Source organism: Notamacropus eugenii, chromosome 2, assembly GCF_028372415.1.
Source record: "Notamacropus eugenii isolate mMacEug1 chromosome 2, mMacEug1.pri_v2, whole genome shotgun sequence".
NCBI classification, from domain to species: domain Eukaryota; kingdom Metazoa; phylum Chordata; class Mammalia; order Diprotodontia; family Macropodidae; genus Notamacropus; species Notamacropus eugenii.
The window spans coordinates 433,667,229-433,680,554 of record NC_092873.1 but is presented as its reverse complement, the minus strand read 5'-3'; the positions used below and the strand labels follow the sequence as shown (position 1 = coordinate 433,680,554).

At 43.2% G+C, this 13,326-nt stretch overlaps 1 protein-coding gene across 1 annotated transcript; it reads right to left on the bottom strand.

The window, feature by feature from the left end:
- Positions 1–1,410: 1,410 nt before the first annotated feature.
- Positions 1,411–11,526, bottom strand: RAB29 (RAB29, member RAS oncogene family). The gene is made up of 5 exons (XM_072648037.1): positions 10,936–11,526; positions 6,530–6,601; positions 5,902–6,083; positions 3,282–3,403; positions 1,411–2,955 (listed from the first exon to the last, which is right to left on the bottom strand). The coding sequence occupies exons 1-5, from the start codon at positions 11,057–11,059 to the stop codon at positions 2,841–2,843; spliced, it is 615 nt and encodes a 204-aa protein (XP_072504138.1). The 5' UTR covers positions 11,060–11,526; the 3' UTR covers positions 1,411–2,840.
- Between the last annotated feature and the right edge of the window lie 1,800 nt (positions 11,527–13,326).

Here is a 13,326-nt window from a genome sequence, read left to right as displayed (position 1 = left end):
GTGGGAGTCATTTGTCTTTAATAGCTAAAAATCACCTCCATGGCTACTGAATATTCCTTTTTCATCTGTTCTATAAGAGTGAGTAAGGAAAATAAGATTGTTCTCTTGTGGAATCTGATCAGAGCACACTGAAGTTAACATAATACCACAGGAAAGTTCCAAATTCTCCTGATCTAAGAAACCAATTCCAGTCATGGCCTCAGGTAATATCTGAAGTGCAGGTCACTTCTCAGAAACATCAAAAAAAATGGAAGGAAAACTAGGATAGAAGCCTTTGGGCAGAATGACTGCAACCTGAAGTAAATAGAAATTATTCAGGAGACATTAAGGAAAACACATTGCCTCAACACAGCTGATTAATTAAGGAATTTTCTTGGCAATAACCAGAGGAAGTGCTTTGGAGAAACCTTGTTGGTTTTAATGGAATTGTGGCATGAAGTTGGATGCTGATGCCCCAGGGAGACTACAAAATGTTGACTTGGACATTTGGCTATTTTGGTCAAATGAATTCACCATCTGCAAAAAGATTAGCATCAACTTTGAGACAGTCGGAGGCAGTTGAGGATAGAGTGGATAGCCAAGAATGCGCACCTGTGTTCAGCCTTTCTTTGCAAGGTTTTTCCCATGGCGCAGGTGTGCTTTCTGTTTGTCTTCCAGTTCAGCACTGCTCATTGTTCCCCTTCACTTGGTTTCTTTTCTATGATTCAGAGGGCCATAACTGTCAATGACACTTACCTGTGGCCAAAAAATGAGGGCCTAACACCAGCACCGTGCCTTAAATACAGACTCCCCAGGGGGGAGGGTGATAACAACCTCTGTGCTCTAAACACACCCATCATATGATAGACCTGAAGGTACCATCAAAGTAACTGAATATAATTAGAGCTATATTCACATTATAATTCTCTTTACCTAATTCTACTTGCCTATGTTATCACGATCTGTAGATAAGAATATTAGGGAGACTAAGTAATTACTTAAGATATTAGAGCAGTATTCTTTCCATCCCTTCCCTAATTAGTTCCAGGCTTATACATTGTACATTGATTGAGTGAGAGAACCAAGAAGTGCTAGCTGGCTGCCTCTAGCAATGTGTGTGAAAGACAGAGAAATCCTACGTCAGCAAATGGGAGAGAAAAGCAGAGTCAGCATTATTTTCATATCCTACTTCGGCAAAATGTGATAGATTTTTATGTTAAATGGCCAAGTAATTGCTGGAAAAAAATGTTCCTATTACTGACTATTATCAGGATACTTGTAATGTGGGAGTAAACAGGTAAGGCAGAGACGGCACCTTTGTTTCTTGAGGCTTTTTTTTTTTAAAGAAATGTTCTCATTCTCATAATTCTTTAGACTGATCTAATAAATGGAAGCATTTTAAATTCATATTAAAAATCAATAACTACTAAGTGAGCATATAAGGCTTTTATTTACAATTTGATCATGATTTTTCAGGACAACAGATTGGATTAAAATCAATTTCTCTTTCACAAGAAGTGACTTTTACCTGATGTTTACCTGAGACCTATCAAAAATCTTGTTTGAAAAATAGTACAAAAGGAATCCTCGCAATTGTCACTAAAATTTATTGAACACAAAAGGAATTTTTGAAAGCCTCTAGGGATTGATTATACAAAAATTGTATTAAAGAGATCAAATTTCTCTTTGGCTTCTTTTCTCTCCCTGGTACCTGGCCTCTTGTTCATCATTTCCACCTTTTTCCAGCTCTAGCCCTGAGTGGATAAATGACCCCAAAGAGCATTCCCATAAACTTCAATCCCATGGAAAAATTCAACTATCCAGAAATAAACTAAGACCTGAAACAGAATTATGGGATGTTTGTGCTTAATGTTACATACATAGTAAACTTCCTTATCCCCAGGACCCCAGGATCTACAGCTATAAACCTTATAACATGAGCTAAGCAGCCCCTAAGAATTCAGTCTTGCTCCCTTTCCCTTCCCTTTGTTTCCTCCTTCTCTCAGATTCAGGGGACTTCAAAGTCTCCATTTCTATCTGAGAGGCACATCATAGTCAACTAATATCTTTTGCTGAGTTTAAGGAACATCAGGTTCCCCATTAACCAGTCAGTCTATAAAACTTTATTCTTGTATCATGAGTAAAAAGACCCCAGAATAACTTCCTAGTCATTTCATCCATGTCCATATTAGGAAGAGATATACTCTCATCACAAAGGACAGATGGATTAAAAGTTCTGCCATTGTTAAGGAGAGGAAAAGAAGGCCCCTCATGATTTCAGAGCCTTTTCAAAATCACAAATGCAACACAAGGGCTTTTGCAGATGGCCAGACAAGAGGGAGACGCTTAAATCCAAAGTCAATCCAAAGTCCAGGACAGACAGAACTACAAAAGGAATGATCCACAAAAGAGTTTGGCAAGAAAACATCTTGATCTTTGCTCTCTTGGGCTGAAGTCAGGATGTTGACATCATGGAATGATAACCTCAAGAACAGGTGGAGTTCATATTGAAAAAGTGTGCTGTCTTCCATCTACATTTACTCTAATAAAATTCCAGCTAGGTTTCAGGACAAGGGGCATAAAGGGCTCTACTTTGAATCCACTAGCTGGGGCCATCCATCCTGTGTCACAGGAGTAATTTCCAACCAGTGCAGAAATAGACACAGAACTTATAGGTCTTGTCTGAGTAACGAGGTACCAGCCTGCTGGGTGAGAAGAAAATGCTCTAAAGGAACAAGGCTGATGTTTTCTCAGTAGAAGATCCATCACAAATTTTTAATTAGGCAGCTGAGGGGGCAGGGAAGGAAAATGAGAGATGGTCAGATCTTCCCCATCCAAGATAAGGAGAAAGTCGCACACAATTAACAGCAAGTCCAGCCAGGTGTGGATACTGTTTGCAGGTTGATGTAGTCACCTTGTATGGACAGAGATGTGCTGCCTTCCCTGGTATTGGCCATCATCTGTTCAATAAGGACTCTAAAAAAATAAACTAGAAGTCAGACCGAGGAGAAAGTTGAAGCAGAAAAAGAGAAAGGCAGACATTCCAAATTATTCTTTTTAAAAAATCATCATCGCTTTCCAGGAAAAAGATGAGAGGTCTGCTTGACGATGTACCAGGAACCTTAAGGAGAGAAGACAGAGTCCCTGATCTTAAGTTATTGTTCTAATGTGCTCATCCTGTCCTTATCTTGCACGGTCTACTGGTACAAATGAAACACAGAGCTGGTGGAAATGATGGGAGCCTAACTAAGGAAGAGAGGGAAAAGAATCCTACTTTCAGTGCAGAATCAGTAATTACTCACCTCATAGCTTCATTAACGTTTTTGTTCTCCTTGACTGATGTCTCAGTCCAGCCAGTGAAACCATTCTCTTTGCTGAACCGGTCAATCTGGTCCCTAGTCACTGCCCATGGGGATAGGTCACTCTGTGGAAGTAAAGGAAGACAAGGAAATATCCTAAGATTCACAGTTAGAAAAACATTACTCAAATGACTGCATTAATCCAACCCTGGACACAACACTCAGAAAGCCACTAAAGAACTCTATGGCAGCTCTCTTCTCAGAGATCCCTGAAAGGAACCTAGGATCAGAATTTTAGAGTTAGGACTACAGAAGCCATCTAGTCTAACCTATGTGGGAAAAGGAACAGCCCCTAGAACAGATCCACCCAACCGACATTTGACCTTTCCTTGACATCCTTCCATGAAAGACTTCATTGAAGCTCATTACCTCCTAGGACAGCCCACTCTGGCTTTGGGCAGCTCTAATGATTAGGGAAAATATCCACATGAAGCCTGAATTTGCCTCTTTGTAAATTCTACCCCTTGGTCCTGATTTCTACCTCAGGATAAAAAGAACGAGTTTAATCTCTCTCCTACATGACAGTCTTTCAAACACTTGAAGACAGTTATCATGTGCCCCTCAAGTCTTCTCTTCAGACTAAACAGTCCCAGTTTCTTCACTAATCTTCATATACATTCAAAGTCCTTCATGATTCTGGTTGACCTCCTCTGAACATTCTTCAGTCTATCAACGTCCTTCCTAAATTGTCACCTAGAACAGAACATAATATTCCATACATATATTCCATATGTAGTCTGACCAGGGAGGCCACTAGGTGGCACAGGAGAGTGTTAAGCCTGGACTCAGGAACATTCCTCTTCCCAAGTTCAAATCTGGCCTCAGACACTTAGTAGCTGTGTGACCTATTGGGCATGTCACTTAACCCTCAGTTACTTCATCTGTAAAGTGGGCTGTAAAAGAAAATGATAAACCACTCCAGTCAAGAAAAGCTCACATAGGGTCATAAAGAGTCAGACATGATGGAAATGACTGAACAACAACAAGTCTGACTAGGGCAGAGTCCAAAGGAACTATTATCACTTCATCATTCTTGGAAGCTGTAGCTTGAATAATGCAGCTGAAGGGAAACAGCTCTGAAACTTGTATGGCCGAGTAAATAAAGCACTGTATTTGGAGTCAGGAAGACCTGGGCTCAAGTCCTTCCCTTTCTATTTACTAGCTGGGTGACAGTGGCCTAGCCCCTGAAACTCTCTGACCCTCTGTCTCCTCATCTATAAAATGCGGGGGTTGGACAAGGTGACCCTTAGGGTCCCTTCTCTGAGTTCTAAACCTATGACCCTATAACTACAGAACTCTGATCACAGCAACGCTCCATCATGAGTTCAGAAGAATGATAATGAAGCAGGCAAGCCCTCTCTTAACAGAGAGATGACGGACTAGAGGTGCAAAAGAAAACATGCATTTCTGAATGTGGCCAATATATGGATCTGCTTTGCTTGACTGTGTTTATCTGTTATAATGGAGAGCTTCCATTAGTTGGGAAGGTGGGAAGAGGGGAAAGAGTTAACGATAGAGAATCAGAAAAGAAAAGAAAAGAAAGAATGGCGCGTCAATTTAACATTTTAAAAACATAATAAAGAAGACAAAAGTTTTTTAAAGGGAAACAAACAGGATAATTTTGTTACTGTGTTAAATTTAACTTACACTCAATCTTTTTTGTTCTTTTTTGTATACTGAACTGTTGAGATTTGTTGATGACTGTTAAGTTTATAATGAAAAAAAAGAAAATTTAAAACAATGCAGCCCAAGATCACGCTAGTTTTTTTGGCTGCCACACCACACTGCTGACTCATGTTAAGTTTGCAGTCCACTAATAATACCCCAAGACCTTTTAAACTCCATCTAACTAGGCGTCTTCCATCTTATACTTATAAAGCCAACTTACTGAACTCAAGTTTGTAGGAATTTGTATTTATCTCTATTAAATTTCATCTTCTTAGCTGTCATTCCCTGACACGGTTACCCCTCCTAGAACTGTATCACTGGCAGATTTAATGAGCCTGCCATCTATGTGTTTTGTTTTGTTTTCAAGCGGTTGATGAAAATGTCAAACAGCACAGAGTCCAACATAAATCCCTGTGGCACTTTACTTAAGATGTCCTTCCAGGGTAACATCAAACCATTAGGAATTACTATTTGGATCCAGCCATTCAATGAGATCTGAGTCATTCTAACTGTACTCTCATTTAGCCATTCTTTGTACTTTTTCCAAAAGAATAACATGAGAGACTTTATCAGACAGTGTTGCCTAGATCTGCCGGTTTAATAGCAGATGACTGTACCAGACCCAGAGGTCCAGAATCACAGAGTAAGCCAGCCATGTTATCTCTCTGATCACAGCTGAAGTGATAAAGTAGGGAGAGTTAGGTGATGCAGTGGATCACTGGCCCTGGAGTTCAAATCTGCCCTCAGACACTTATTGGCTGTGTGACTCTAGCAAAGTCACTTAACTCCAGTTGCCTCAAAAACAAAAAAAAAAGTGATAAAGTACATTTCTCTGAGCCACACACACACACACACACACACACACACACACACAGAAACACACACATATACACACCTTGTTGGCTAATAAAAGGCAGGGCACAGGCTCCCCATTGGGCAGCGTGAGCTTACAATCCAAGTCTTGCTTCCACCTCTGGCTATTGCTGAAGGTGGTGGCATTAGTGACATCAAACATGATGACACAGGCTGAGGCATCCCGATAGTATAGACGAGTCATGGAGGTGAATCGCTCTTGGCCTAGCAGGAAGCAAGAGACACTTGGTTATCAAAGGGGCAGTGCTGAAGACTGTCCGGAGGCTTCTATTTCCTTCTTCAATCCACTTGTATTGGAACATATAGCTGCTCCTAACAATTCTATCTTGTTTTTCTGCTTGGACAGATGAAAACCCAGGAAGAGGGAATATTTCCTTGATTATTGCAGAGGCAGCCAGCCTGCTGTGATAAGAATACTCACTTGCCTAATTGGACCTTACTTAATCACAGAAATAAAGGTCAATGCAGGCATTTCAGAGATAAAGTTTGCAGTTTCACAGGTCTTCAAGTTTCCAAAGATTCTCCACCACTTTTCAGTTTTTAAAAATTTTTCCTGGTTTTGCTACCAGGCTGATTCCTTCTGAGGATACTCAAGCAAAGCAGATTTCTTCCCCATCCCTACTCCAAATGGTACTATTTTACCTACTCACCTGCAATATCCCATAGCTGGAGCCGCACCATTTCTGAGTCAGACCACTGGACGACCTTCAGAGCAAAGTCCACTGCAAAATTCCAACCAAAAATTTAAATCTCAGGGACTAGGAGGTGTGTGTGTGTGTGTGTGTGTGTGTGTGTGTGTGTGTGTGTGTGAGAGAGAGAGAGAGAGACAGAGAGAGAGAGAGACAGACAGACAGACAGACAGACAGAGACAGAGACAGAGAGAATCAAGCTTTCAAAACATATGGGACAGTAAGAGAGGGGAGGGGAAATTTTTTTGCTGACTCATCAACCATTCCCCCCGCCCTCCCCCTATTATGCATAGGTATACTGTAAACCTCTGTCTTCTTTTCTCTGCGTTCTCTTTAGGTGACCTCATCAGTTCTGGTGAGTTCACTCATCATCTCTTTGCATATGACTTCCAAATCTGAATCTGCAGAACTTGTTTCTCTCCTAAGTGCCAATCCTGTACCACCAATTGCCTTCTGGGCTTCTCCATTTGAATTTTCCCTAGCCATCACCACCTCAAACTCATTATTTTCCATCCACAAAACCCACCATTCCTCCAAATTTTCCTACTTCTGTCAAGGGCGCGGCTATCCTTCCAATCCCCCAGGTTCACAGCCTTGGAGTCACTCTCAGTGCTTCCCTCTCCCACACCCCCTCTAGCCAATCAGCAGCCTAGTCCCATCTACCTTCCCAACAACCCTTGAGTCTGCCTTCTTCTCTCTCTCTCTCTCTCTTACTCACAAAGCCACTACCTCCACTGATCCCCTTACCACTTCTGGCCAGGGCTACTGTAATAGCTTTCTAATTGGTCAAGTCAGTCGCCTTTCTAATGAGTCTTCTACACAGACGCCAAACTGATATACCTAAAAGCAGAAGTTTCAGCACATCCCTCCCTTGCTGAGAAGCTTCAATGGCTCCCATTTTCCTTCAAGATTAAAGACAACCTCCTCTCTGGCGTTTAAAGCCCTCACAAAATAGCTCCATCCTCTCTTTCCAACTTGCTTTTATTTATGTTACTCCCTTGATCCAAACTGGCCTCCGTGCTGCTTCCTGTACAGGATGTCATGTCCCCTGCCTCCATGCCTTCTACCATGTTGGAATGCCCTTCAGGAACTGGCCCTGGTCACTTCCTCCAAAAGACCTTTCCTAATCCCCTCTGCTGTTCCTGCATTCCTATTTCTAACCCACTAAAAAAATTACTTTGTATCTACTAATCTGAGTCCATATTGCTCCCCTCCCCCAGGACATAAGGGCAGGGGCTGTTCTGTGTTTGTAACCCCAGCACACAGTAGGGGCCTAATGAGTAATCACTGAGCTGAATTGCTGAATGTGGACACTGCAGTGCTGTGCAAGGAGAGCAAGATTTGGAGTGAGAAGGCTGGATCTAAATACCCAATTTCTGTTATGTTTTTATGCCTTCAAACAAGTTACTTCTCTTGGCCTCAGTTTCCTCATCTGTAAATTGAAGGGTTTGGATTAAAGGACCCCTGAGGTTCCTTCTAGCTCTCTAACTATATGAACTCTATTTTATGGTTGAGGAAAAATTGGAGCAACCACTAATTATTATTGCTATCTGTACTCTTCAATCAAGAGTCACGAAAGGTAGGGCTCTCCCTACAGGGGGATGGGAAAAGGGACCATGGGATCACCAACCATTGACTTGCATGAACCTGATTGCCCCCAGGTTTTCTTTATTTTTGCCATCCCTTTAGAGCAGGTGCTTCAGACAACAATACATGATCAATCAAAATTAAAATACTTATAAAATTCACATTCGAAAGAAATCTGCATGAGACTGCTTGGTGGCTCAGTGGATAGAGTACTGGTCCTGGAGTCAGGAAGACCTCAGTTCAGACACTTCCTAACTTACTAGCTGTGTGAACCTGGACAAGTCACTTAACCCTGACTGGGAAAAGAAACAAAAAAAAGAAGAAAGGAAGGAAGGAAGGAAGGGAAAGAGGGGGGAAGAAGAGAGGGAGGGACAAAGGGTGGAAAGGAGTTAAGTGACACTGGCAGAACTAGAATCTTGTACAAATTGATGACATGGATGGAAGAGATATCATGGAATAGTGGGTAAAAATCCAGCCTTGTCAGGAAGATCTCCCTGGCAGTTCCAGTCTGGTTTCTGACACATACAAGCTCAACCTTCTAGTCAACCTTCTGTAAATGACAGGTAAGAATTCAAGCTCTTTGCAAGTGAGGATTATTTCATCATTTGTTTATTGATTGATGGATTTCTCGGGAGAAGAAAGTGAGGTTGGTGACCTTGCATAGCCCTCCTCACACAAATCAAAGTCAACTGCAAACTGATTGTTTAATGAATAGCTGATATGCATTGGAAAGGATTTCCATACCAGGTACTCCCTATATTGATGAAATTGACTGTCTAGAGATAAGTATCTATTTTAATGTGATTACAATTAAATTATATTTTAATAATAATATGAGATAGCATGACATACTGTAGTAGTGTCAAACTCAGAGACTGCAAGACTTCCCAAATGTAACAAACCAGATTAAAATGTAATTGGGAAATGTTTGACAAAATAAAAAAAACTACAATACTGATAATGTTAATTTTCTATTTTCTAAGTCAAGATGCAGCCCACAGGCTCAGTTTCTATTTCAGTTTGACAAGCCTGGTATAGTGGATAGAGAGCTGGCCTCAAATCCAGGGAGACCTGGGTTCAAGTTTCATTTCTGACATATACTGTCCCTGTTACCTTGGGCAAGTCACTTAACCTCTCAGTGCTCTGGGTAGCTCTTGAAGACTATAGTCAGAAGAGAAGGGAGTTTCCTCACCTGGAAGTTCCTTATTCCAATGAAATCACAGGTGTGTTTCCTGTCTCAAATAATAACTTGTAATCACTCCATTTTTACTTGATAACTATGTGTTTATTGGGTTTCCATCATGGGCACTCTCAGTATGGAAACTCCTTTAAAGATGTATTATATATTTAGGTAAATGTTTAATAAATAAAGCTAAAATATATCTTTAACAAACAAAACTAAGGGCAGTTAGGTAGCACAGAGGAACAGAGTTTGGGACCTGGAGTCAGGAAGACTCATCTTCATGAGTTCAAGTCTGACCTCAGATACTGTGTGTCCCTGGGCAATTCACTTAACCCTGTTTGCATCAATTTCCTCATCTGTAAAATGAGCTAGAGATGGAAATGGCCAACCACTCCAGTATCTTTGCCAAGAAAACCTCAAATGGGGTCATGAAGAGTTTGACAGGCCCAAACAACCAAAACAAAGCTAAGAGGAACTTGTGAACTACCTAGAAAGAGACACAGAGCAAATGCAAATATGTTTGCTGCTTGGTTAATTTCTTTGGTTCTACTTTGATAAGCATAAAGAGTTCTACCAAGATTTCATTCTGAATGATTACATTTATAAATTTTTAAAGTTAGGATAAAAATGTCCCTCAAACAGGAACAGTTTTCTCAGAAATGTGTCCCCTCTTCTGTCTGTTACATACATGCATCCTTTCCCATTAAATAAAAAGCATCTCTGTTGATAGATATCAGTATCAGTTACATGGACCAGGAGGGAAAGAGAAATTAACTGTTGATGAGTGCTCTCTCTATTCCTGTCCTACTCTTCTGAGGAGTGAAGTTATAGTAATATCTCTCTAAATCCTCTTCTAACAACTCCTGTTCTATATTCTGGGCGATGGATACACAGCTAAACCTCACACAAGTATCCTGTTGGGGAAGGGTGGTGAATTATTCCACCTGATTCCTAAAGCAAAGCTACAAGATGCCTCACCTCTCTGAATGCCTTTCCAGGATTCATACACATCCACTCGATCTCCTTAGTTCACCCAAGTTCTCTAACCTTCCCCATTTCTAGACAGATGCTCCCAGAGGACCAGAGACCCCTATGTGTGGTATGACAGCAGCCCTGGCTAAAAAAAGGCCTTTTTCTTCCCTGTTTCATGGACATGGAAAAGTCATTTGACCTCTGGCTTTCCTGTCTGTAAAATGGGGATAATATTATTCCTATTACCTCCTTCTCAGGCTAATGACGTAAAAGGAGGCTGTTCTTATAATTAGCTTCCAAAGCAGCTCGGGTGCCTTCTACATTCCCTCAATCTGATAAAAAAGTAAAAATCTAATATAAAACTATGCCTGGCCCTGAAAATCAGAGCAGCCCCCTGGAAAAGTCTTGTGCCAGGAGGGAAAGTTAGACCGTGAAAACTTAGCAAACTCCTCCGAGCCGCCTCCGCCTCCGATCCCCTCAGCGTCTCACCTTCCCAGCTGAGCCAAGGTAAGTCACTGCCCACATCTGCGCCCCCCGCCCCCTCCGGCTCGAGGACACCTGCTCCAGACCACCCTCCCGAGCTGGGCACAGAGGGGGCTTCCCAAGCTCGCCCGACCCGGCTCACCTCCCACGGTGGACTTGTAGTGTTTGCTGAAGCTGTCCTGGGAGTACCTCTGGACCAGGGACGTCTTGCCCACCGCGGCGTCGCCCACCACCAGCACCTTGAACAGGTGGTCTCGGGTGCCCATGGCCGCTGGGATTCCGGGAGGCCAGAGGCGAGGACCGGGCAGCCCCGGCGCTCAGCTGGCTTCAGTGGGGCTCCCTGATGAGAAAGCGAAAAAAGGGAAACTTGGCAGTCACCCCCAGACGCTTCCTGGGTGGGGCGCGCGGGGCCGAGGCTCCCGGGCTGACCCCCCGCTCCGCACCCCCTCTCCCGACCTAGCCCCGCGGGCCGAGAAGGATGCTCCGGAGGCCGCCCGGCCCCACGGAGTCCCCCAGGGCAAGGGCTAAGCCCCGGCTAACTGGAGTCCACCCCCGAGGCCCGGGAGGCAGATTTCCAGCGGCACGCCACGGCTCCGAGCGGGGTGGGGTGGGGGTGGGGGGGAGAAGCGGACACAGCTGCCAGAAGTCCAAGTCCAAGTCCAAATCCAGGTCCGGACTGCTCAACCCTTTCGCCTGCCCACCCCCTACCCGTCACGTGCGGGAGAGCTCCCAGGACTACATTGCCCAGCACACCCCGTGGGCCAGAAAGTAAGATACAGGGAGACGCTGGCCCGAATGGCCTCTTGGGAAATGTAGTCATTGTGCTGAAAGTTTCGTCGGGGCCTGGGTCCCTAAATTCCTATGCGGTGCTTCTTCGGAAACACCACAGTCTGTTCAGAATTGAAATCTAGAGCATCTGGAGTGGAAGTGCAGAGTAATTTGGCGTAAGTGAAGACAGTGCAGATTCAAAACCAGAAAGATGTGTGTTTGAGTTCTAGCGGAGAAATAAACCAGGACTGCACTGTCTCTGGGCTCTGTTGGTCTAGTAACTGTCTAAGAAAGGAGTTTGTAACTTGGGCTTCAGAGGGTCTGTAAACTTGGATGGGGAAAATGCACCTTTATTTTCAACGCACTCAGCCAAAACTTACCATTTCCTTCAGTCGTGACTACAGGCAGCACAGATTATTCAGAGTGACAAAAATGTTGAGAACCCTTGCTCTAAGACCATACGCTGCAGAGAAGGTAGCTACCAGCACCGGCAGGAGGAGCTTCTTCACCCCCAAGTTCCCTGTTCTAATGGAACCACAGGTCTCCACTCCTGGGATGGAAAGTGCTTTGGCAGGCTTTGTCATGGTCAGGACCAGACATACTTCTGCACGTCCCAGAAATCTGAGAACCTCTGACAGCCTAAACTCAAAGGGTCTAGGCTGAAGGCTTGGCTTTGATGATCACCAGTCAGGGGATTATGGATAAGTCAACTGACCTTCGGAGCCTCCATTTCCTCAACTGTAAAATATGACTATGTTGCGTAGCAGATACTACACCGGTCTTGGAGTCAGAAAGACCTAGTTGTGTGACCATGGGTGAGTTAGTGAATCTCTCAATGGCCAAGACAAACGTCTAAGCTAAGTTACAGGCAAGTTACAGACAAAAGCCTTTGTTGAATCGAATTGTATACTCCTACATCCCAGGCCACAGTCTCTTTAAACCTAATGTCCACGTCAAGCAGGTGAGGGGAAGCTTGTTCTGAGATCCCAGCCCTTGGATGGACTAGTCTATATGATATGAGTTATACGTAACATCAGGCATACCAACACAGACCAATGGCAAGGAATGTTTCCCTATTCTCATATCTATAGTCACTATCACAACCGCACCAATCATAATTCATTTTCAGAAGAAATCCAGGCAGTGAGTCAACCAACATATATTAAGCACTGCATGTCAGTCACTGTGCTAAGTGCTGGGGGTTGTTTGTCCTTCATTCTCAAAGAGGACCATGACATCAGGGAGGTGATGCCATGAAATGCAAACAAATTGGATTGAAGTGAGGGAGGGCTGTGCAAAATCACCAGCCTCACTCTCTCCTCTAGAGTCATCTGGATCCAGTGGCCGGGTTTAGATCAGGATGACTGGAGATGGCCCCAGATGCAGTGGGAGACCTTGGCCTTTAAAGAGAGGAATAAACAGACCCTGTTCTCAAGGAGCTCATAGTCTAAGGGGAGAGACAATAAATGTGTATATATGTGTGTGTGTGTGTGTGTGTGTGTGTGTGTGTGTGTGTGTATGTATATATACACATTATATATATATATATATATATATATATAACTGGGTATAAGCATGATGAATACAAAGTAGATGGAAAGTGATATGAAAAGGGAAGTCATTAGCAGTGGGAAAGGGGGTTGTGGTGCTGATACTGGTTATTCATCATCATAGTCTATCCTCATTTTCAAGACTAATGTATTTATTTTATCAGACAGCAAAAGCTTCTAACTACCTTTCCGTACTACCAGAATAGTTATGTTCA